The sequence below is a fragment of the Cannabis sativa genome, chromosome 5 (genome assembly GCF_029168945.1).
Source record: "Cannabis sativa cultivar Pink pepper isolate KNU-18-1 chromosome 5, ASM2916894v1, whole genome shotgun sequence".
NCBI lineage: Eukaryota > Viridiplantae > Streptophyta > Magnoliopsida > Rosales > Cannabaceae > Cannabis > Cannabis sativa.
This window is the reverse complement of record NC_083605.1, coordinates 366,625-393,202: the sequence shown is the minus strand read 5'-3', so window position 1 is coordinate 393,202 and position 26,578 is coordinate 366,625. Positions and strand designations below refer to the sequence as shown.

Genomic DNA, 26,578 nt, shown 5'->3' with positions numbered 1-26,578 from the left:
AATAAAACTAGCAATACGTGGCTCGTGGCGTACATTCCACCCTTTAGTATATATATATATATATATATATATATATATATATTACTAAGTACTTAATTTTGTAATTATCGAGTAATAACTAATAAAGATCTTCAATTCAAATGAGTAGTTATATTATAACAAATTCTTATTTTTTTGTTTTTTTTAATTTTTAAAAAAAAAAGATAGACGAATATGTTTTTAAAATCTGATATATATTGTCCTTAACAATATAGGATTTATGTATATATCTTTTTTCCAATAGGAGTACTATTTATATATGGATTATATATAGCACTATAGTATATAAACACTCTCATACGTATTATATAAATTAAGTACTGCAGTTATACTTTCAATATATATAATAGAATTAATCACCTGATATATCCTTAATTCTCTTCTTCTCATTTTTCTTCTACCTACGTACCTATACTACAATTAATACAATAAACAAAAAAGTGAAAAAGATGGCGCATGTTCAGGTTGCAAATGGCGTGAGGAGCTCACTCTATGTTGGTGATCTCCATCCCTCACTAAATGAAACACAGCTTTTTCAATTGTTTAGCCAAATGGGTCAACTCATTTCCGTTCGTGTCTGCAGAGATTTGACCTCAGGACGATCCCTCGGTTATGGCTATGTTAATTTTAGTAATCCGCAAGATGCTTCTCGAGCAATGAATGTCATGAATTTTCGGGTTGTTAACGGTAAGCCAATTAGAATAATGTATTCTAATCGGGACCCGAGTATTCGAAAGAGCGGAACTGGCAATATATTTATTAAAAACTTAGATAAAGGAATTGACTGCAAAGCTTTACATGAAACATTTTCAAGCTTTGGCAACATTTTGTCGTGCAAGATAGCTACAGACGTTTGGGGTCAGTCTAAAGGGTACGGTTTTGTTCAATTTGAGAGTGAAGAGGCTTCACAGTGTGCTATCGAGAAGCTTAACGGGATGTTGTTTAATGACAAACAAGTTTTTATTGGACCTTTTGTTCGGAAAGAGAAAAGAAAATTCAACAATATTTATGTAAAGAACTTTTCTCGATCTTTGAATGAAGATGATTTAAGCAACATTTTTGGTGAATATGGAAGTATTACCAGTGTAATAATTATGAGAGACGGAAAAGGAAATTCAAAAGGTTTTGGGTTTGTGAACTTTGAAGACGCCGATGATGCAGCTCGAGCCGTTGATGGTGTTAATGGAAAGAAGTTTGATGAGAAAGAGTGGTATGTTGGGAAGGCCCAGAAAAAAGGTGAAAGAGAAATGGAATTGAAAGAAAAATTTGAGCACAAAAATGAAAGAGTAAATCAGTATGTTAATCCTATGCATCCATTGTGTGCTCCAGGTGTTGGACAACAACTATACTATGGTGCTATGATTCCTCCCCAACCCGGGTTTGGGTTTGGGTTTGGGTTTGGGTACAACCAGCAGTTACTCCGAGCTAGAACAGGGCTTGTACAACAAAATGGACAACCTCCACTTATGCATCCTCCACAGATGTCCACAGCAGAACAACATAGGAGATTGGTGGGAAACAAGTTGTATCCACTTGTGGAGCAATTGGAGCATAAAAATGCAGCTAAAGTCACTGGCATGCTTCTAGAGATGGACCACACACAGCTTCTGCACTTGCTCAACTCACCTCATGCCTTGAAAGCCAAAGTTGCTGAAGCTATCTATGTTTTGAGGAATGACAACCTTCTTGTTTCTTAGAGTTTAATTTCTAGGATTATTAGCACCATGCCAATTCAACATCTCAATTTTAAAATTTTTTTCTTAGTTTTTTAGTTTCTGCTCAATGACTTTTTTAGTCTTATATAAGATTTTATTAGGATATAACTCTATCACAGAATTTATCATATATAATTATGCAATACATTATACATGTAAATTATTTCATTAATTACATATATGAATTTATTATCTTTCTACTTCTACTTCCAAAAGCAATTAAGTTCATTTTGTTTTTGTTTTGTTTTTTAGTCTATGAATTTAAATATAAAAAGTTGCATTCTCATAAATCCAATAGAGCCCTCTTGTGGGTCTTTATGAGGAAAAATATGCTCTGCTCTAATTTTGATTTTAATAAAGCTGAGTGAACTATTGCACAGTAAATGTGCCTTATAATATACGCAGCTCAATCTCAAGTAAAGAGTCTTAGCAGAAGGGATTAGTTATTAATCCTAATTAATTAACCACCTAAACTTACAATTTATATGGTCATTGTTTAGAGCAACTGTAAGGAGACACTATAATTTAGATTTGGTTTATATAATTTATTGGGTAAATGCTATTTTGAATTCTGTATTTTGCAAAAATTACTAATTAGACCTTCTATTTTGTTATATGACAAAATGGACCCTGTATTTTCCAAAATTGTACACTATAACCCTGAACTAATTTTTTGTCAAAATAAAACTTAATAATAATCTGATCTAGTGCTGTTATTACAAGACTGGTTAAATTTTTTGTATTTGTTCGTATTAAAAATTATCTTAAAGTTGGTTATATTAAAAAATAAAATTGTTGAAAATATAGCTCAGTGTCCTATTTTTACCATTTTGGAAAATATAGGGTCCATTTTGTCATTTAACAAAATAGAGAGTCCAATTGGTAACTTTTGTAAAATATATGGTCCAAAATGGTATTTACCCTAATTTATCCAACGTAACAATAAACTTGACAGCATATATGTCGTGTGGCTACAGTGCACGGCATATATGCAGTGGCACCAGCATTTATTTTTAATAATAATAATAATAATAATTATAATTATTATTATTATTATTATTATTATTTAATTTACATTTATAGATATTGATATTATTATTATTATTTATAAGATTAAAAATATTATTTTTACAATGCATTCTCTTAAAATTTGATTTAAAAATTCTCTTATATGCTAAAATAGATAGGAGGTGCATCAGTAGACCCCTAATGCATTGTAAAATTTTAGTCTATTTTTTTTCATGGTCATATGTACATTATAGTTATTTAAGATATTCTGCAAAATTTTAAAAAAATTTGAAAAAATTTAACATGCCAAAAATGAAATGTAAATTGTTTGTTGCACGATTGATTCTTTTATTTGGAGGGATACATTATAAAAGCACCTTTTTAATTTATTGTGTGTAAATTTAAATGTAAATACTATAATTACTTTTATTTTATTACAAAATTAATATAATAATAAGTAATTTTTTTAGTGTAATTTTTGATGTTGTGATTGGAGTAAAAATAATTTTTGACACTAAATTTGGTGATAGTGTGACACCAAATTTAGTGTGCTCCTTTAAGATGCTCTTAGTTTTATTTTTTTATTATTAAATAAATAATATAAAAAATAGGAAATATATAATAAAAAGATAGAAAATTTTAAGTTGACATATTTAGGAATTAGGATAGTTAAAATCTGTGCGACACCCTACCATAAGAATTGTGTTCTCTCTTTTAAAACCAATAAGCATCATTTTATTAGTGGAGCACTACGATAAATTTAAGTATTTATATCGCAAATCAGTTTTTTTTATATAAAAAAATAAATTTCGGTTAGCAATCTAGATTAGTGCAATCCGAAAATCCACCGACCAATTTAAAAACTTTCTTGAAATTGACCAAAGTAAAACACAATTTAATCGGTTCAAACTGTCCAAACCAAACTTTTTTTTTTTGCTCTTTGCAAAATTAAAGACTTCTTTTTTGTTACAATTTCTTCTCCTCAATCTCCTCAAGTTGAGTTGATTGGAGAGAGAATATTTATTTTATTTCTTTAACATCATTAAAATAATAACAAATTTATATATCAAAACATAATTTAAATTTAAATTGATAATATATATAATATAAAAAGTAGAAAGTTAACAATATATATAAAGTAACAGTCGGCTTCGGTTTTGTTCGGTCATTTTGGTACCAAAAAAAAATTGACCGTCCAATGACAGTATTAACCGTTGATAGTTTTTTTGACCTTTTAATTTTGGCAGTTTCAATTTTAGCAATGTTCGGCTAGTCGATTGAATGGTTTAAACAATTTTTAAATTTTATGCTCTGTCCTATCATAAACATAAGAGGGTTACTAAGTCTTGCCATGAAGGGCTAACATGAGACTATTTAATTCAAAAACAAAATCATATGGAAGATTAAGATATATACATATTACCTTCAGGATGGAAGTTGCAAAGACAATGTCTACTGTTAACACTTAATTTGGTTAACCACAATGAGGCCCTTTAAATAAAATTAAAAAAAACATAACTTTTATGAAACTAATGGAAACAACAATAAATAAGAGAGGATACTTTTACATAGTTTTGTAGTTAAATATACATAATTCACGAGTTTATATTATTTTTGAGTTGTAATCCCTCACAGAATACAAGTTATTCAGTACATAATGTAAGAAATACTTAATTTTCTACACACTTATTCTCTCAGGGTGATCATTCTCAAAATTGTTCATCCATTGTCTTGTTGACCATACCCCTATTTATAGGGCTAACAGTTATTCTTTTTGTCTCATCTAAATGACTGTTTATCAAATCGTATATAACTGCCAAATAACTACTACTTTGCCTTATCTGAAAGTAATTTCTTTACCGAGGTGACATACTTATAATACGCTTCAAATTCTTCAATGGTGAACTGAATGGTGAGATAGATATTGCGAAGTACATGTGTTGGAAAAATTCTCATTACAAGAGAGAATAGAAGGATTACAATTAAAATACTCAAAATACAAATAAAAGTATTTCATCAAGATTACAAGAAAGCTAGAGAAGAAGAAGAAGGATAACACACAAAAAGCTTGACCAAGGCTCAAGGACCTTTGTCCTAAAAGTCATTTCCTCCCTCATATGGACACTTAGGGAAACTCTAGAAATGCTCTTAAGAATTTATCAAGCCTCATATGCTCAGCCTAGTGTCTAAGGATGAGCATATCCTCACAAGGTTCTAACCACAACAAATGGTTTCAACCACTTCTCATGCAAGTAAACAATATGGCCTCTATTTATAGAGTTTCACTCTCATGTGAACATGAATGACCACCATAAAGCCTTTGGATGTTACCAATCATAAATTGGGCATTTATGTTATTAATTGGGTGATTTGGAGGAGTTTTGGGCTGTTACAAAGGCTCTCAAACTTTCAAAAACGTGGGCAATAATATGCTGAAAAAAACAGTAACTAGTTACTAGTTACCATTTTTTTAGCTTTGGCCAATTCTTTTCCAAAGTGTTCCAAATCATTCCTACTTGATTTTGAACCATTTATACACCTTATAAATGAATAAATTAAGTCTCCAACAACAATATTTTCAATAACTATCATTCATTCACATTCATAAACAATTAGTAACATCTTTTACTAATTTAAGAGTGAAAAAAGAGATGAGAGTTACATATTCAAGTGATCATTAATTTAAAGGATTTGCAACTCCTATTTTGAGATCATTCTACACAAATTTTGTAACTCCATAATGTATGTTACAATTTGACAAAATTAATACTTTGTCACACTTAATTATTAATAACTTAATTATTTAATCTACATATTATATTATATAAAATAATATAACAACATGTTGAGGCAACCTTGTATTTGTTGTTTTAAATAAATCTTATGATAGCTCTTAAATTTCTTAAGATTGTATTTTTTGTGCTTTTAGGATCAGTCTTCTCATATCATTCACATTGTTTTTCGATATGACTCGTCTTATCTTTATGTGTCCTTGCCTCTCTTTTTATAAAATACTTGTTCTGTTGTTTTAGTTAAGTCCGAGATGAACTTCGTCTTTGTTGTCTCGATAATTACTACCTCTCCAATTAATAATTTATACTTCTGACTTAGCCTTAATAAATTGTTATAGCGAGACTTAAGTATAGAATTAATTATAGCACATTTCGAAGTGATATAATTATCACGTTCTTCTTTATTTATATATTTATTTTATTTTTGAGCTTATATCTACGTATTGTATTCATATTTATTACTCGAAATATGGTTATAACATCTCCATAGTCCTTAGATCTCACTGAAAACACAACAATCACTTCTTGTGCTTGCCAAAGAATAAGAGGAATGTTTTGTGAAGGTTCGGTTCATGCATCTTCCATCTAAATAACCAATAATTGAAACAAGAATAAGATACATTAGAGAATATGCTAGACAATTGAGAAAATAAAGTATTTTATCTTAGTGATGAAATAGATCATTTAATAAATATTACACTAGAGCATTTACATGAGTTTCTCTACCCTATTTTTCAAAATATTTTACTAAAATTTTACTCTACATGAAATATGGGATTTCATAACAAAGTTAGAAAAATATGGCATTTTTAAGTTTGCCACTCTTCTATGGCATTTTTTTACATTTAAGATTTTTTATGGTATTTGATATGCCATATTTTTATAAACTTATTATCCAATCCCATATTTTATGTTTTTGTTTTTAGCTTAATTAGTTTTATTTATTTTTTAATTTATTTTACACTTACATTTGAGGGTTTCTTTTTATTTGAAAAATTTACACCAAATATTGCATTTTTTTTCAAACATTACATTTTTAATTTGACAAGAACATTTTATTTTTATACTTTTATTATTTTTTTTTCTTTTTTACTTATTGAAACTTCAAAAAGTTTTTTTTCTGTTTTGTTTTTTTATATATTTTTTAGTCAATTTTGGCTCTCTTTTTTCTTTTCAACTTTTAAGTCAGTTGCTACTTTTTTTTTTCTTTCTTTCACTTATCTCTCTCTATTGTTTTTTTTTTAATTTCTTTTTGTGTCTCTCTTTTTTTTTTTAATTTTTTTTCTCAACCTAATTTTTTTTCTCTTAATATATATAATAAGTGTACATTTTTTTATTTCATTTTTTTTTTACAAAAATTAAACTTGTTTTTTATTTAAACTACTATTTGTTTTTTTTTATTAAAAACTAATTATTCCATTAAAAACAGCAGAAAAAAAAAACCAGTTTCATCAACATCATCCTGAAAAAAAAATAATATAAAAAATCATAATCTAAAAAGAATCCAAACTTTAAAAACTAGTTTCATCAACATTGAAAGAAACTAATAATTTCATTTAAAGAATACAAAAAATAGTTTCATCAACAAGATAATGAAAAAAATTACAATCTAAAGACGATACTAACTTTAAAAACCAGTTTCATCAATATTAAAAGAAACGAATTATTTCATTAAAAGAGGCAAAAAAAAAAAATAGTTTCATCAATAACATAATAAAAAATACACAATGCCTAATGACTAAACTTTTACAAATTAACGATACTAAATTTAAAAACCAGTTTCGAACATATAAATTTTATATCAATACCTAATAATCAAACTTCTAACTTCATTCTTTATTTTAGCATTTAATTTTTTATTTGCTTGCTCAAAAATTAGAGTTAATTTAAACATACAATATGCAGCAAATATAACAAAGAGAATCATAAATTAAAATGAAAGAGAAAAAAAAAAGAAACAAAGAAAATTAAAGAGACAAAAGTGCAATAAAAACCATAAAAGAATAACAAAAAAAAAACAGTGGAATGTGAGAAACCAGTTAGTAAAACAACCAAAATAAAAACAAACAAATAAAAACCAGTTTCTTGAAATAAATTAATAAAAAATTGAATAAAATTCAATTATGAACAACAATAAAAAAAAAATTAGTTATAAAAACTAGTTACTTAAAAAAACCAGTTATGAAAATAATAAAATAATATGTGTGTCAGAAACTGATTAATTAAAATAAAATAAAAATTGTTGTTCAAATATCATACAATAAGAAAACTGGTTTTATACAAACTAAAAAATATATAATAATATCATAAAAATTGAGCAACCCTATTAAAGAACAGTTAAAATCTGTGAAACCAGTTTCGACATGTGAAACCAGTTTTGACGTTACAAAAAATCATAACAAAACACAAATGTTAATAATAAAGTTAATTGAAACCAGTTTCATCGGACAATCAAATAAAACCATACACACACAAATATACAAAAAAAAAAAAATACTAATTACAAATATAATCAAAACAACACATAATGCCTACCAATAATTTAATAACAAAATATAAATGTAAGTTTCCAACCTAGAAAAAAAATAATAAAAAAGTAACTTGAAAAAAATTCTAATAACATAATGAAACTATTTTTTTTATTCTTTTAATGAAATTAATAGTTTCTTTCAATGTTGATGAAACTGATTTTTAAAGTTTATATTATCTTTAGATTATAATTTTTTATATTGTTTTTTCTTCAGGATGATGTTGATGAAACTGGTTTTTTTTTTTTCTGCTTTTAATGAAATAATTAGTTTTTAACAAAAAAAAAAATAGTAGTTTAAATGAATAAAAAAAAAAACAAGTTTAATTTCTGTAAAAAAAAATAATATCTATAGTTGAGATCATTTTTTATTTATTTTAGTATTTTATTTTTTAAAAAAAGAAATAATAAATAAAAAGAAACACAAATTTAAAGTTTTTTATGGCATTCCTCAAGACTTTTTCCCATATTTGTAAGTTTTTTAAAAAAATGCCATATTTAGTGTAATTAAGTTTTTATGCCATATATATCAAAACTTATCTTTATTTTCCCATATTTTTGTAAATAGCCCTTTATTTTACCTAAACTTTTACATTTCATCATACATTAACTTTTTTATCTTTTATCTACAATCATTTAAATATTATTTTTTTAATAAATATAAAATACACAATTATTAAATATGAATAAAATATTAATTATATATTATTAAAATTATTTGAAAAATGAATAGTGCTTCTCCACATATAGAGAAGCACTATAACATTTTTTTAAAATTTGAACTAAAATAACTGGATGGAGTCACTTTTTTGACATTTTTTCATCTTTGTCATCTTTTTTTTTTTTTGTTAAGTCATCTTTCTCTTCTTTATTTTGAAGAAAAGAGCATTATAGCTCATCTAATACTGTAAGAGTACTCACAATAGTCTCTTTATAATATAGATTCTCTAAATTTTTTTAGCTAAATGTGATAAAAAAGGCTCCCATCAATAAAGATGCACTCAAACCAATGCAACTTGCTCTACATTTAGAGAATGAATAGTGCATTCTCTAAACCTATTTTAATAATATATAAATAATATTTTTTTTTTTTTTTTTGAAAAAATAACCCCAAGAGCAAATCACTCAAGAGGGCTGAGAGCTAACAAATTCATTATTTATGTACATTGTATATATGTTCAAAATTTCTTACTTTAATAGTATTAAAAATAAAAAATAATATTAATTTGCGGCATAAATACCTAAGTTTAACTCCCAGTTGCAAATAAATACCTAAGTTTAATTTTTTACGGTAATAATACCTAAGTTATATTTTTGGAACTCTAGGTACCTAACCGTTAAATATTATGTCATTATTTACGTGTCATTTTCTTTTTGGGATATTTAAATTAATTTTTTTGAAAAAAAAAAATTTAATGACTTGGGCCAATCAGGAATTGTCACGTGGCAATTTACTTAACAATTAATAGTCAGGTACCTACAAAAGTTTCAGAATTATAACTTAGCAATTATTGCCGCGAAAAATTAAACTTAGCTATTTATTTACAACTGGAAGTTAAACTTAGGTATTTATGCCACAAATTACTCTTTCAGAAATACCTTTAATCCATTTCGTCAAAAAAAAAAAAAACTTACGGGGATTGTCAGTGTTGCGATATTTTGCACACGCAAGTGCACGTATCGTAACAAGTAGTAAACTCACCAAGAGTGAGGTCGATCCCACAAGAATTGTAGTTAAGTACGTTAAAATTAAACTTTTACTTCTATTTAGTTGAATAAAAATTCAAGGAAGGATTAAAACTAGAAAATAAAAATAGTGCAAGAATAAACAATTAAACTAATAAGGAAATTAACAGTTAATAAAAACTAGGACTTCGACTTCAATTGTTTCTATTGATTATGACATAATATGATTATCTCCCTATTATCAATTTCTATGCAATAGCAGGTTTACTAAGGTAATTTATAATCTTCTCAGGTATATAAATCTCAATCACATGCAAACTTTCTACTCTCGTGATAAATTTAACATGCAACAGGCATAAAACACAGAAATCCTATAAGCTGTCTAAACCATACAGGTGCTCTCGTCCTATATCGAAATTCAGTTCTATTTCACTATAGCATGATTGACACTCACTTATCAAATCTCGCATCAAAATCATAGACAATTAATTGGTGATCAGACAATTAAAAGTAGTTAAGCACGAATGAAATGGAATACATAGAAATTGGGGGAAAAATAAATCATATTAATACCATAAAGCAATATCAAACAATATTCATCTAACCCTAATTAAGTGTTTAGCTACTCATGTTTATGAAAGCAAAATCACACATATTAACTTTAAGAAAAGAGAAGAAAAGAATGCTGAAAATTCTCTGAAGAATGTCTCTAGCATTGCAATTGATCTCTGAAATTCGTATATATATTCTCTATTTCTCTCTGAATTGCTTGCCCAAAACTATTGAAGTCCACTTCTTTTATAGTCAAAAAATAATAAAATAAGATAACGATCGCTGAAGCAAAAAACCTATTCTATTAGGATTAGAAAACATATTCTGCTTAGGATTAGAAGAGGAGGTTAGTTTTTTGTTGCATCGACTGATAGCATTTTGGTCATAACTCTCTTGATATTGCTCAGAATTGGACGATTCAAGATGTTCCGGAAAGATAAAGAAGAGTTCTAGAACTTTCATGTTTCGACTTTTTCTAAAATCTAATCAGAACATAATCGAATTTAGGCTTGAAGTTTCAACTTTATTTTCTTGCACAATTTTCTCTATTTTAAATATCATCTTTTTGTGAGATATTTTTATCTTTTTTCCCATTTTTTTCCTCTGATATTTTTCTAATCTTCTTTTATTTTAAATCTACAAAAATAAAAAATAACAAGCGTAAAAATGCTCCAAACACGATTAAAACTCAATTAAAAATATACTTAACTTAATCTAAAATTAATACTAAAAATAACCTAACAGCCAGCGTGGCAAACCGTTCCCTATATAATTCTGAATCCACACCAAATTTAAAATCCAAAACAGTCTTTCCCTCCAAAAAAAAAACTAGAGAAAACCTTCAAAGTTGCTGGCAATGGAAATCGGCAAAGCAACCAAAGGAGCAGGAGGAAGAAAAGGCAGAGAGAGAAAAAAAGCTGTGACGAAGTCCGTCACGGCAGGACTCCAATTCCCAATGGGACGTATAGCTCGATTCATGAAAAAGGGAAGATACGCTCAACGTACCGGTACCGGTGCTCCGATCTACTTAGCTGTTCTTGAATATCTTGCCGTTGAAGTTTTGGAATTGGCCGAAAATGCAGCACGTGACAACAAGAAGAACAGAATCAACCCAAGACACCTTCAATTGGCTGTGAGGAACGATGAGGAGTTGGGAAAATTGCTTCACGGTGTTACCATTGCTAGCGGTGGTGTTCTTCCCAACATTAATCCGGTTTTGCTACCCAAAAAATCTAAGGCTGGTGAATCTGAGGCTAAACCTGCTGCAACCAAATCTCCAATAAAGCTAAGGCTTAAGTAAAGTAAATTGAAATTATTAATTAGGAAAGTTAATTAGGTGTTTTTGGTTCTTGGTTTGAATAAGTAATGGAAATTTACTCTTTCCTTATAATGATTTGAAATATAAGCTAATTCTTCTAAATATGCTTTGTTTAATTTAATGCTAATTCTTAATTATTAATTATTGATTATGAAACGTTAGTTTTATGAATGGAAATCAAACGTTAGTTTTCGGGAACACTTTGCTTTTATCTTGCAAATTTCTGTTTTAAATTCTATTTCAAGAAAAAGTAGGGTTTCAATGTGCATTTACATTCCCTAAAATTAAAAGGGTTAAACTGTTGAGGTCAGACTTTATTTCAATCTGTATCTCTTTACATATGATCATTTAACAAAATCAATAATTGTGATGTGAGCTTTTTGATTTTATTTCAGATTGTATTTTTTGGGGGGAGTGGGGAAATTTTCTTATACTGTATTGGAAACAAGTTTGATAGCATAGAGAGCTTAGATTGACGATCATGGCAAAAATGGTGAGATTCTGTGATTTGCCAAAGGAAATAATTGAGAATATCATGTTGTGGGTGCCTGCCAATTCTCTAGTACAATCTAAAGTTGTGAACAAGTTTTGGTATTCTCTTATTTCGGGTTTGATTAACGACCCGAAATTTGTTTCCAACCACCTCCTCATTACCAAAAACCAATCCTCTACATCCTTACTCTTCAAATGGCTTTCCCACCATGTCGATCATAGCTTGATCGCATACAAATTGTTGACTGTAAACTATGATGATCGTGGTGAGGACGATCCTCTTATGTCTGTCATGGAACCTCTAAGTATACATTTGTCAGAACCTATTGGTGATGAAAGCTTTTGGTATAGTGGTTATCACTGTGATGGGCTAATTGTTTTAGTAAATGATGTTGGAACAATGGCGTTATGTAATCCTGCTTTGAAAGAATTCATGTTTCTCCCACAACCAGGGAACTTTATAATTGAAGGGTCTCCTAGATTTCCTAATGGTGTTGTGGGATTTGGATTTGATTCTTTAAATAATGATTACAAATGTGTTGCCATTTGATGCCATAACAAATGCAAAGTTGAGGTTTACACAATTAGTTCCAATTATTGGAGAAAGATTAGCATGTCTCAAGACATTGTAAATATTATAATGTCTAATGTTCTAGGCAGCCATTTATATTGGGAAGGAGTTTGTTACTAATTGGGGCATGATTTAGACAATTATTATTATGACTTTATCCTCAGTTTTAATTTGAGTAACGAGAAATTCCATCTCATACATTTGCCACACTTTGAATATTGGGACTTCACTTCTTATTTCATCCAGATTTCAGTGTGCAACGATTCGGTTGTACTGCTATGGAGAGATGACAGAGAATATTCTTCGTATCTTCACAATGGATGTTGCTGAAGATGCTTCTTGTTCTTGGACCAAATATGAGTATGTTGGAGATGGACCACTGGAAAATATTTGTTTCGGGGTACCGATTCGGAAGAATGGTGAGATTCTAATGGAAGTAAAGAAAGATGGGCATAAACAGTTGGTGTCTTTTAACAGTCATACACAAAAGATAAGAAATGTTGTTTGTGATGTAGATAGTACCAGTCTTTTAGGATTGAGGGATTGTTTCTTTGTAAAGAGTCTGGTTTCTGTTAGGAGGAGGAGGAGGTGAGGTGATATTGGAGCCTCAAAGTTATGGAAGAAACTAAAAATTGTAATGGCATGTTATGTTACTACTATCTTATATTATTTATATCACTCTTAATATATGCATGTATGTATTTTCTCAATATTATTTTAGTGTAATTTTTAATGTTTTAGTTGGAGTGGAAATAAATTTTGATACATAAATTGGTGAATTTCATATTACAACCTCTTAGTTAAGTTTTGTGCTCGAAAATAGTTATTAGAGTATTTTTTTCAATTATTTTTCATAGTGGTATTTGTTATATTCACAATATCATTACTGTAAATTTTTTAAAAATTTCGAATAATTTACAATACCGAAAATAGGTTTGAAATTTTTTGAACACGCGTAGTAAACTGGAATATCAAGAACTATGTTTCTAGTACTATAAATTATATAGAATTTTTTAAAAATTTACAAGGATGATATTGTAATTATAACGAATATCGTTATGAAAAAAATATTCCTACATGTAATTTCGAGCGTAGAGGTTGGCAAAAAGATTGTAATAAAAAGTTGTAATTATCATTTTTAAAAAAAATGGTGTTAGTGTATAAGTGGGTTCAATGAGCTTGAAAAGAAGCATTCTTCTCCAACCTTATCCAGTGTTACCATAATGATCTGAAGAAGAAGAAGAAAGAAGATAAATGATAAGAGCTAAGAACTAGGGATGTAAACGGGCAGATCGGGGCGGTGATTGCTCCTCCACTCTCATTTCTGCTTCCTAAACTTACCCCATACCTGTTTACATTAAAGTAGTCGAGGACGGGAAGGGAATTACCCTACGGGAGAAGAATTTCCATTGGGTACCCATTAATATTACATATATATTTTTGAAAAAAAAAATAACGTCTCAAAGAAAATTAAAAAAACATCATTAAAACAACAAACATTAGTGAAATAGTGTGTATAGTAAATAAAATTAATAAATACAAAATTATAATCGAAAATAAGCGGTTAAGTGTCATTTTTTTTTTTAAAGAAGTAGTATGATTATTAATATACATCATCACAAGTATTTTTGTGAAAACTAAAATATCTAATTAATGTAATCAATAAAAAGCCTAAAACATAAAATTATTTTAATTGTACTAATTATAATTTTAAAACTTAAATATATACATATATCTTATCGTGGCCCATACCTATCCCTCAAAATTCGACCTCAACCCACCTCATTACGCGGATACCCAAACCCGCGGATGTAATTGTCGTCATTAAACTAAGAACAGAGCGAAAACCCCAAAACTTTTAGAACCGCCCCTTGGACTTGTCCGAAGTGGCCACCAATCCCAGCCGCCCGATCTCTCTAAATGGGACCCACATCACTTTCCATCCCAACCGTCGAAACCCACCGCAACGCTCTCCATTTGGTCCCCCATTGCTCGGTTCATCGTTGACGCTTTTCGTAAGAATCAGTCCCATTGGGGGCCACCTATCGTTTTCGAGCTCAGGAAGCTCCGAAGTGTCACCCCTGAACTTGTGGCTAAGGTCCTTAAGCTACAAACTGAACCAGCTTTTAGCTTCAAAGTTCTCCCATTTGGCTGGTAAGCAAAAATGTTACAAGCATAACTATATTCTCATGTTAAACTAAGATTGTTTAATTTTTTTTTTTTTTTGTATAATGGGATAATGGATGCTTTAATTAAAATGGGTTATTTCGATTTGGCTTTGTCTGTTTATGAGGATTTTAAGGATGATGATTTGGTGGAGGAGAGGAGAGTGTTACTTTCATGATTTTGATAAAGGGTCTTTGCAGGTTTGGAAGGAAATGAAGAGTGACAGAGTTGAACCTGATGTTATAGCTTATACAACTATCATCAATGGTTTGTTGAGAAGGGTTATGAATTGTTTCAGGAGATGAAGGAGAGGGGACATTGGTTCAGGCTTTTTTAGTAGATGGGAGAGTTGGATAGGCTTGTGATTTGTTGAAGAATTTGATGGATTCAGGGTAATGTTAATCGAGTTGACAAGGCACACAAACTCTGAGAGTTTTAATCCCATTGTGGTGTCTTATGCAGAGATGAAAAAAATGGATGAGTTTTATGAGTTGCTTGTGCAGATGAAGAAGTTTGGATCTTCTATCATGGATGATCTTGCCGAATTCTGGCAATGGAAGTGTTTGAGGACTTGAAGTCAGAGGTTATTATATTGTTTTGCAATCTACAATAACCTGATGGAGGCTTTCCATAGAATTGGGATGGAAACTAAAGCACTGTCACTTTTGGATAAAATGAAAGATATGAATGTTTAGCCAGACTCATCAACGTATATTATTGCAATCGAGTGTTTTTGTTGAAGATGGGAATGTTAAAGAGGCTTGTGCTTGCTGCAATAAGATAATCAAGATGTCTTGTGTGTTAAGAGTCATTATCAAATCTAGAATATGTTAGAATATTTTAAAATATTCTAAGAAATTTGTAAGAGATAATATTCCCTTAGCTTTCTGACTTTTACAAACAAATATCAATCTTCTAACTATTTGAGTAATAATGTGAAAATATTTTTCACAAATTATGTGCCTCGTCCGCATATGCTTCTATTCCTTGAATAACTTACACAATAATGTTTTCTCAAACTAAGAAATAACAACCGATAACAACTGACTAATCCAATAACAACCGACCGTAAAAATCAACCAATCCAATCTAATTATATCAATTTTTCAGACATATACACAAATAGGTTTTCATATTATGTCATTGTCTATGTAATCACTCACTAAAGTCTAGACAACTTTAACTTCCTTGTCATTTCTTTCTACATGAACTTAAAAAAGCAAAATGCTTTCAACAGAACTAAATTTTACAAATGAAAAGTACATGACTTCATTTGGTAATTGGTATCATTGTACCATTGCATAAGGAAGAAATTATGTATAATAATCTAATCAGTAAGAAAACCCAACACTGAAACAGGCCGCATTATAAGAAATTTAGTTCAAGAATCCAATTTAGAAGAAACCCATGAGCTGAATGTAGAAAAACTTAAGTATCAACAGATGAAACTCATACAAAAATCTCAGCATATATTTTAAGTCCTAGTAATAACATCGCATGAGTTCAAAATCAACAACTCTATACTAAGGTTCGATTCAAATGACAGTTTCATAATTGGCCATTAACATAGAAAAATCTTAACTAAGATAAGCAGGAATTTTGATGCGAATAAAGAGCATACTCATGATATAAGCAATGACGAGTGAGGAGATCCCGGCTGAGGCATACGAGACCTTCACGCTCTTCGCTCGATTGCGATCGAGGGAGAGATCCATGAACACAATCCCCACTCCACCCAGCACAAACATGAAACCCGAAGACAAACCCTCGATTATGTACTGCCCGTTCACTCGCCCAGGGAGGAACACCACGGGTCGGACTGCCCCTGTGGCTCTGTCCTGGGTCGATCCGATCCCTGGGGGCTCCACAATGACGTCGTACACGATGCCCGAGACCACCATAAAGTAAGTCAGAAGGACTACGGCGTAGACTGTCATGGGAGAAGGTAAGGTCAAGGTCGGAAGCTTCAGGCGGAGACGCGGTGTCCGGAGAAAACTGTACGGGATCAGACGGAGTGCGTGAAAGAGGGGATCTATAGAGGAGGACGAAGAAGAGTCGCCGGCGCCGGTGACGGAAGAATGGGTATCGGATTTTGGAGCCATTTTGGAGAAGCAAATGGTGTTTGGATCTCAACTCCACTCTTTTTTTTTTTTTTAAATTCGGGAGAGATTCTAATTTGGGATCTCTTTTTTCTAAACATGAAGCTATTCTATCATCATATAAGTAAATACATAGAATAATTTACAGTGTAAATGTATAATAATTTTAATTAATTTTTAAATAAAAATAAAATTTTAATAATTTGAACTAATTAAGAACGGTCACGAAACATTAAATACCTACATAAATTTTAAAATTATAACTTAAGTTACCTATAATCGAAAGTTAAACTTAGATAATTATACAGTAAATTACTCTAATAATAATAATAATAATTAATAAAAGTTTCAAAGTAGATTGAATCTCAGTTGACCGATGATTGAGTGAGACTGCTTGTCGAAAGCTATAGATTAAAGGCTAATTCGAATTTATTTCCGAACTTTGATATGTACTAAATTTTTTCTGAATTTTCAAGCTATTAAAAAATTTTCCGAACTGTTCAGATTATTGAATTTAAGGACTTTTGTCCAATTTTACTAACGAAAATCTGACATGAATGAAAGTTCAGGGGTACAATTTGGTACATGTTAAAGTTTGGGGATACGATTTGATAAATGTTAAAGTTTAGAGACACAATTTAATACATAAACAATATAGTCACATTTGTAAAATTGAATAAAATTTAACAAAAAATTTTCAATCTAATAATTCTCATAATTTAATAAAATTATTAAGAGATTATTATATAAATTACCATTTTTTTGTTAAAAAAATATATATTTTTACGTTTAATTTTTTTTTACATTTTTATAATTTTTTATAAAAATAACAAGAAAACTACCTAAAAGTAATAAAAAAATAATACTCGAATAATATCAAAACAACAAAAAAAAAATTATACAAATAACAAAAAATTAATAATAAATTAACAAGGATGCAATATAAAAATACCGTACTTTTTATAAATAAAATCATAATAATAGTAAAAATATTTAAATTCCCATATAATCTTATTTTTGTAATTTTTTATTGTTTTTATGTATTTGTAAAATAAGTACATGTAATAGGAAAAAAATCATAATTTTAAAAAAAATTATCAAAAAAAAAATACGTGCCAAAAACTGACACGTGTGACTAAAATTGCTCATATGAAAATTTTAAAAGGAAAAATGAAATAATGTCTCCTGCTTCTTTATTTTCTCTTCAGAAAAAACCTATTCTTAATATTTTTCTTTGGCATTTGGAACCTACAACAATCTCTTACCAGTTCTTTTTCTGCTAATTTAAGGTAATTTTGGGAACACTCTGCTTTTATTTTGCAAATTTCTGCTTTAGAACCCACTATAGGTTTAATTTCCATTTCAAGAAAAAAAAAATTAGGGTTTCAATGTGCATTTACATATGATCATTTTTTTGAGTTTTGATTACTTTTTCTTATATTGACTAACAGTCAGGGTTAGATAGAAACTATTTCCATTTTTAACAAAATCAATAGTTATAATGTGAAGTTTTGATTTTTATTTCAGATAGTTCTTTTTTGGGGAGGGGGCAATTTTCTGATACTGTGTTGAAAACATGATTTGGATCATCATGTTGTGTCTTTAGTATATATTATTCTCTACTTGGAACAAACAAGTTTGATAGAAAAACTTAGTTGATGATCATGGCAAAAAGGATGAGCTTTTGTGATTTGCCTGAGGAAATAATTGAGAAAATCATGTTGTGGGTGCCTGCCGATTCTCTAGTACAATCTAAAGTTGTGAACAAGTTTTGGTATTCCCTTATTTCGGGTTTGATTAACGACCCAAAATTTGTTTCCGACCACCTCCTCATTGCCAAAAACCAGTCCTCTGCATCCTTACTCTTCAAATGGCCTTCCCACCATGTCGATCATCGCTTGATCGCATACAAATTGTTGACTGTAAACTATGATGATCGTGGTGAGGACGATCCTCTTATGTCAGTCTCAGAACCTCTCAGTATACATTTGCCAGAACTTATTGGTGATGAAAGCTCTTGGCATTGTAGTTATCACTGTGATGGGCTAATTTTGTTAGTAAGTGATGTTGGAAGAATGGCGTTATGTAATCCCGCTTTGAAAGAATTCATGTTTCTCCCACAACCAAGGAACTTTATAATTGAAGGGCCTCCTAGATATCCTAATGGTGTTGTGGAATTTGGATTTGATTCTGCAAACAATGATTACAAATGTGTTGTCATTTGGTGCCATAACAAATGCAAAGTTGAGGTATACACAATGAGTTCCAATTCTTGGAGAGAAATCAACATGCCTCAAGACATAGTAGACATTATAACGTCTAATGTTCTAGGCAACCCTTTGTATTGGGAAGGAGTTTGTTACTGGTTGGGGCATGATTTAGACAATTATTATTATCGAGTGATCCTCAGTTTTAATTTGAGTAACGAGGAGTTCCATCTCATACGTTTGCCACACTTTAAATCTTGGGACCTTACTTGTTATCGCATTGAGTTTGTGGTGTGGAATGATTCAGTTGCGCTGTATTGGAGAGATGACAGAAAGAATATTCTTCGCCTTTTCACAATGGATGTTGCTGAAGAAGGTTCTGATTATTCTTGGACCAACTATGAGTGTGTTGGACCAGTGGGAAAAATTTGGTTTGAGCAGCCAATTTGGAAGAATGATGAGATTCTAATGGAGGTAAAGAAAGATGGGCATAAAGAGTTGGTGTCTTTTAACATTCTTACCCAAAAGGTAAGAAATGTTGTTTGTTGTGATCAAGATTTTAGCAGGGATTTAAGGTCAAGGCAATTTTTCTTTGTAAAGAGTCTGGTTTCTCTTAGGAGGAGGTGAAGTTGGATTCAAGCAAAATTGTAATGGTATGTTACTAATATCTTTATATATTTATTTATATCACACCTATTGATCTTTGTTGGAATGATTAAGTTGTAAAACTGGAACAGAGATTGTGTAGCACTTAGACTAAGTATTTTGTAAGTAAAAGAGAAGATGTATTTTCTAAGTTCGATTAGGATAATTGTTTTTGTTTTCTTTCTTAAATTCTTTTCCAAACTACAGAATCAGTGACCAAGAATAGTGTTCAAAACACTACCAGAGAGAAAATCAGTGGTTTACATTTCATGAACAAAATGTAAACTAGACTAAAACTTAAAAGAAAAGGCATAATTGGATCAATCCACAGTGACACTATCCAAATAAATTGGAGGCTAATACATATTAAAGAAATATTCTTTTTTTTGTAATTATTTTTATATAATTTAAGAAAAAAAATAAAATTAGGGGGCCATACTCTTCCCTTAGCTTTCTCACTTCAACAAACCAATGTCAATCTTCTAACTATTTGAGTAATAATTTTTCACAAATTATGTGCCTCGTGCATGCTTGTGTTCCTTGAATAACTTACACAATAATGTTTTCTCAAACTAAGAAAGATGTTCATTTTTTAAAATTTTCTACATACACATGGATTTATTTTCCATACAACATTTTCACTTTTACCAACTAAGTACTCTTTCTTTTAATCAAAAAAAAAAAAACCTAAGTACTCTTTCTAATAATTTAAGTAACAATTAGTCACTCATATAAAATATTTCTTAATAGGTATTACCTATTGATGGTTACTTAAAAAATAACTATAAATATCAATTTTAGAAATATTAAGCCATTAATTTTTGATCCAATAGCAATAAAAAATGATTTTTTATGCTTAATTTTAGCTACTTAATTTTAAAAAAAAAAAATTATACATGTAATAACTGCATAGTTTAAATATGGGAATTAGTGGATAATTGAGGATTTAATTGTTAATTTATGATTATATGTTTTTTTTAATAGAAAATAGGACCTATTATTAGAAATAGGTCTTAGAGAAATAATTTTTCAATTACGAAGATTTTCTTGAATTCTAAGTGTGCTATATATGTTATATGTAAAATTTGACTTTTTTATGTTTTATGCCCGACAATCCTAGAGTCTCGATGGATTGGCCAATATTACAGTTGTTTGGTTTAGTATTTTAGAATATCGAGATAGTGAGTTATGACTATTTTATTCTAGAAATAGTGGTTATTTAGTAGTCATTTGCCATTTAAACTTTATGTAATTAATTTTTAGTAGATTTATGTAGATTGTTTGGGTTATAAGCTGAATTTATAGAAAATATAGAAAATGCTAGAAGCAAGATTAACTCATAAATTAAATAACTGTATCTCTCTTCAACCTTTCTCTTTCTCTAAATTCTCTCTTCTTTCAGCCCTAACCCAAACCAAAGAGAACTAAGGAACCCAAGAGTGTTTTCAGACTAATTCTTCTCTTTTTCAGCAAGAATTTAACTAGGATTCATGAGGAATTGAAAGATTAATTAAAAGTACCCTAAGCTTCTTCTCCTCCTTGAATTTTGAAGGAATAGAGGGTTGGTTTTTATGTGTGAATTTGAGAATTATTTCTGTTTGAGTTTGATTGTTTTAGAAACTGTTTTAAAGTTTGGTTTATGGTTTATTATGGCTGGTTTTAAAGTTTTGTAATAGCTATGGAAGGTTGGGGGTGAGTTTGAGTTTTAGAACTCAAGTTTTGCTATTTATGGTGAATTTTAATACATGTTGTTTTAGATGCTTTTGAGTTGTGGTTTATGTTCTAAAATGTTTGGTAGCTAGTTTTGGGTAGGGGTGTTCCATGTTCGCAGTGTGAGTGGTGCGGGTTTAAGTTATTTTTTCAAATCAAAACGAATATGCAGTTTTTGTAATTTCTCAAACCGCAACCGCACCGCAAAACTTTAAAAATTGCAAAAAACTACATCGCAAAAATACAGTATAGTGCGGTACGGTTTAGGCGGTTTACACTATCATTATTATCAAACATTAAAATAAAAGTTAAAAGATTAGTTTAATACAATTTTAACAATTAAACAAAAAAAATTATCTTATCAAACTTTTAACGTCATAATATATATATTAATCGCATACTGTATTAAACTGTCTCTAAAAAATTATATAATATACATATATATTACATATTATATATATCAATAATAATATGTTAATAATAAGTTAGAAAAAAATAAAAAATTAGAATAATTTATATGGATGTTCCTTAAATTTAATTCTATGGCTTGGACTTTGTAAGCATATGATGTTCATATATAAAAAGACAAGTCATAATATAAAAATTATTATTTTTGTAATATATAGTGTGGTGCAGTTTGAGCTGCGATTATTAAATTTAAAATCACACCGCACTGCGTGATTTGGTAAAAACATAAACCGCAAAGGATTTCAAACCGTATTTCTTGTGCAGTGTGGTGCGGTGCGGGCAGTTTGTGCGGTGTTGGCAGTTTGATGAATACTCTTAGTTTTGGGGGCCTAAAAATTAGAAATTTTTGAGCCCTTGCTGCCTAGAGAAAAAGGTTCCGGATGGTAGGTCCCAAATGGGCTCCAATTGTCCGAATAAGGGACTTCCGGATGGGGTTTTTCGAACAAGGGTCTTTCAAATAGGGTCTTTCGGACAGGGGGCTTCTAGACATGGGGCTTTCAAATAGGAATTTACCGAGAAGGTCAATTATAGTATTTTGACCATAATTTTTTACTCGGGTGTCTATTTTAGATGTTCTATATACTGTTTTAAAGCTTGTGAAAAGCTCTTCAGTATGGTACATAAGTTAGAGCCAAATTATGTATTTTATTTTAGGGTGTTTTCACCAAGTAGTTCGGTAGAAAACCCTAAATTCTACACGGGCATTAAGAAATGCTTTAGAATATACACTTATCAGTTTTACGCTATTGTGACTTAAGGCCTATAATCGTCGAGCAACTTTTTCCACTCAGGTCGACTGACATACTTGAATTTGGAATCGAGGTAAGATTAGTATAATAAATAAACATGCATACATATTTTTATGTTTGTCTATTATATAACATATCAATAAGAGCGGTATTGATGCATATAGAATTGCACTGGATACCAATAGACATATGTTAGGCAATTTAGTAAGTGTGGATTGATGATATCACATCAGTACCATTAGAGAACTGAGTATAGGCTGATAATATGGTCAATCATACTAGATGCGGTTTATATATATTATCTAATAGTCAATCATAGGCATTTGTGATATAATTTTTCAATTATGAAAATTTTATTGAATTCTATGTGTGTCATGCATATTGATTATGGATTTTATTATTTTTATATTTTATGTCCGATAATAGTGGAATCTGAAGATTTGGCTATTAGAATCACATAGATACGGTTGAGTATCTTGAAATTAACGGGACAAGTTATTTAGACATTTAGAATGTTGGAATTGAGCGGGATTACGAGTTTTAACCATTTTACCCATTGACTTTGAGATTTCTTATGTGGGAAGTAAAACTATTTTGGTATTTGGCCTTAATTTTATTATTATTTTTGTTAGTGGAATCTTAGAAAAGAAAGTGGATTAAGTTTTTATTCAGCTAAATTAAATTAAGAGATAAAGCAAAAGTAAATAAGTTAAGATTAACATCATAAATACAATCAAACCCTCTCTCGTCACACCTCTTTCTCTCTCTCGATTTTGGAAGCTCCAAGAACACAACCCAATTCTGACCTACTTCAACCATTTTAGTAAGTTTCAACAAGGATTTTCAGTAGAAGTTAAGAGGAAAATTTAGGTAAGCCCTAGCTCTTCCATTTCTTCGAATGTCTAAGGTTTAAGTTTGGTTTAAGATGTGTTTTTGTGATTTTGCTTATGTAAAAGTTTGAATTGTTGAGGATCTATTCTGGGAGTTTGATTTAAGGTTATTGGTGTTGATTTGAGTTGATTTTGGCTATTGTGGTGAGAGTTGAGCAAGTTTGAGTTTTGAAACTCAAAGCTTACTCAACAATGGCACTTTTTGTTCCCGAGGCTTGATGATGTAATTTTCAGTTGGATTATGTTTATTATGGTATTATTAGGTGTTCTGGAGGTTTTGGTTCGATTTGGGGTAGAATTGAACTTGGAATAGAGATTTTTGTGTCTTCTGCAGCAAAACGATCATCGTTTCTTAAGAAATTGTAAATTGTTTCCCTAAGCAGAATCCCAAGAAACGGTCCACCGGATGGTGTGATTTTAAGAGCCTCATTTTTCATGATTTCTCGATATTTAGGGTATTGTCACGCTATTTATCGATAGAGAAACTTCCGGTTCTTAGTTTAAGTCCTCGAAAGTGAGTGAGCGAGTCGCTTACCTGTTTTGCATAATTGTGACTTAGGGCCTCAGAATCGTTGAACATTACTTCCACTCGGGTTAGTTGGCACACCTTATTACGGAAGTGAGTTAAGATTAGTATAAAGGACGCACATATATATACATGTTGTATGCATGCATTATGGAAGTTAAGCTAGTTCTAACAACACTAGTACATTAGAGGTATTGAGTGCATATGGTATAAGGACGCAAGCTAGTTCTACCAACACTAGTACGTTAGAGGTACTGAGTGTATGTGGTATAGTAACTCGAACTAACCCTACTGACACTAGTACGTTAGAGGTATTGAGTGCATATGGTAAAAAGGTTAGGGGGTTCGAATTAACCCTACCAACACTAGTACGTTAGAGGTACTGAGTGTATGTGGTAAAGAGATTAATGGAACTTCAAGGGGGTACAAACTATTTGTACTCTTGTTAAGAATGTTGGAGACTCGTATGCGTATGACACGTGATAATTACAATGTAATTGGGTGTATGAGTGCCTAAGTTACAAAGACATATTATATATTATGTTTTTATGCTTTTCTTACCGAGTCGGTTGACTCACATATATCTAATTCATGTGCAGGTGAAGGCAAGTCAAAAACTAAATAAGCAGTGAGTCTAGAGCTCATGATTAGACCTGGAGGGTCAGATCTTCATGACATCATGGGCTCAGTTATAGTAGTCGTCGGGCCACACATTTTGTTGTAATGTTATTTGTAAATGTTTGAAAAATGAATTCAGGATCCTAGAGTTTGTAATTTTGTATTTTATTTATATGGTGAAGTTATGTTTATTATAAAAGTTTTGTTAATCACTATTTTTAATAAATCCTTTGATTAATAAATGCTTACATAGTAATTAAAAAAAGCACTGTAGCGTGCCTAAATTGATAGAGCGTTACACAATATTCACCAAAAAACAAGTACAAAACCCCACAACAAGAAAGATACCCGATTTCATCGACAAAGTATTTCGAAAAAAATTAAGTGAGAAATTCATATAAAAAAATTGGGGTTTATGAAATTTGAAGCCCTAAAATTGAATAATACACTAGTCCTAATACTAGTTGTTAAAACATATCACATTATAAGTTAAAGACAATTCATAATATACAATAATCAATGCTCATAATGTCATCTAAAATTCGTATTTTATTTAGGGTATAAATACATTAAAACATACCTCTTAAATTGTTCATCCCATCACATTGAGCTATTTCAATTTAGCCAAAACCAACACATTAACAAGAGCAAATTCTAAGTGTAAAATGCAAGAGAGAGACAATCGTGGAGCAACTCCTTAATCAATTTCTCACCTCTCAAAACCTCTTGAATCTTAATATATAATAACCCTTCTAACCCTAGGGGATTGTTGGGTTAATTGGGTCAATGATGGTTCAACTAATGGTGGATTATAATTTAATGAGTCAATTATATCTATAAAGGTATTTTTATGTGCTTCTAATACATTTAGGGCCCGTTTGGTACGCAGGATTGGACTGGATTGGACTGAAAAGGATTGGACTGGACTGGACAAGATTGGATTATGCTGAAAGTAATCCTGTGTTTGGTTTAAGAATGGACTGGACTATTTTATTTATTTCTTTTTAGAAAAAAAAACTTAAATTAAATAAAAATATGTAATAATAAATTAAAATTAAAATATATAATAATAAATAAATATAAATAAATAATTCGTAGCAAAAAAAATAATATATCATATATAATTAAGAATATATCATAAATATATAATAAAATATTTTGTCATATTTTTTATTTAATAAATAATTAAAATAGTAAAATAAAAATACTTGAATAATATTTAATTGTTTATTTTAAACACTAATTTAATCACTAATTTAATATAAATATTAATTTTTTAAAATATTTATATAAATTTTTTAGTAATTTAAAAATAATATATAATTTTATTGTCATATTTTTTTTTCTTAGAATCAATTTAAGTAACTATTATTTAATTAATAATATTCTAAATTTTAAAAACTTATGTATAATAATTCAAAATTATACATTTTTACTAATTTTTTTTTTGAGTTAAAGTGTAAAGCTTTATTCAAACACTTTCAGCCATTACAATAGACTTGAAATCAGCAGAAACATTATGCTAATTAAAAATACAATTTGACGAAAAACAAGACTCTCTAGCAAGACAATGAGCAACCCTATTTGCAGATCGCTTAACAAATTTTAAAGACACATTATTTAAAGACGACATTAAAGTCCTACAGTCTCCAACAAGTAATCCAAACTGAGAAGGCATTGAAAAAGAGCTATTAATAGCTTGAACCACAACCAGTGCATCCGTTTCAATCACTACATTGGACCATTGTTTCCTCTCTATCCAACTCAAGGCCTCCTTTATTCCAATCGTCTCAGCTATAA

General features: G+C 29.8%; 5 protein-coding genes across 6 annotated transcripts; 4 read left to right on the top strand and 1 right to left on the bottom strand.

Moving 5' to 3' along the window:
- Positions 1 to 360: 360 nt before the first annotated feature.
- LOC115716494 (polyadenylate-binding protein 4-like) lies at positions 361 to 2,377 on the top strand. Its single transcript, XM_030645303.2, has one exon. It carries the CDS (start codon positions 489 to 491, stop codon positions 1,734 to 1,736), a length of 1,248 nt encoding a protein of 415 aa, XP_030501163.2. The 5' UTR covers positions 361 to 488; the 3' UTR covers positions 1,737 to 2,377.
- An 8,649-nt stretch (positions 2,378 to 11,026) lies between these two features.
- Positions 11,027 to 11,652, top strand: LOC133038527 (probable histone H2A.5). The gene has a single exon (XM_061116696.1). The coding sequence runs from the start codon at positions 11,176 to 11,178 to the stop codon at positions 11,617 to 11,619; it is 444 nt and encodes a 147-aa protein (XP_060972679.1). The 5' UTR covers positions 11,027 to 11,175; the 3' UTR covers positions 11,620 to 11,652.
- A 466-nt stretch (positions 11,653 to 12,118) lies between these two features.
- LOC133038036 (F-box protein CPR1-like) lies at positions 12,119 to 12,679 on the top strand. Its single transcript, XM_061116012.1, has one exon. It carries the CDS (start codon positions 12,119 to 12,121, stop codon positions 12,677 to 12,679), a length of 561 nt encoding a protein of 186 aa, XP_060971995.1.
- A 3,580-nt stretch (positions 12,680 to 16,259) lies between these two features.
- On the bottom strand, positions 16,260 to 17,037 carry LOC115717200 (uncharacterized). Its single transcript, XM_030646161.2, has one exon. It carries the CDS (start codon positions 16,966 to 16,968, stop codon positions 16,444 to 16,446), a length of 525 nt encoding a protein of 174 aa, XP_030502021.1. The 5' UTR covers positions 16,969 to 17,037; the 3' UTR covers positions 16,260 to 16,443.
- A 1,100-nt stretch (positions 17,038 to 18,137) lies between these two features.
- Positions 18,138 to 24,920, top strand: LOC115717199 (putative F-box protein At2g02030). 2 transcript variants are annotated; one of them, XM_030646160.2, is made up of 3 exons: positions 18,138 to 18,254; positions 18,493 to 19,825; positions 24,760 to 24,920. In XM_030646160.2, the coding sequence occupies exon 2, from the start codon at positions 18,624 to 18,626 to the stop codon at positions 19,797 to 19,799; it is 1,176 nt and encodes a 391-aa protein (XP_030502020.2). In that variant the 5' UTR covers positions 18,138 to 18,254; positions 18,493 to 18,623; the 3' UTR covers positions 19,800 to 19,825; positions 24,760 to 24,920. The 2 variants fall into 2 exon arrangements, with proteins under 2 accessions (XP_030502020.2, XP_030502019.2); XM_030646159.2 differs by lacking the exon at positions 24,760 to 24,920 and having other exon boundaries at positions 18,493 to 19,977.
- Positions 24,921 to 26,578: the final 1,658 nt, after the last annotated feature.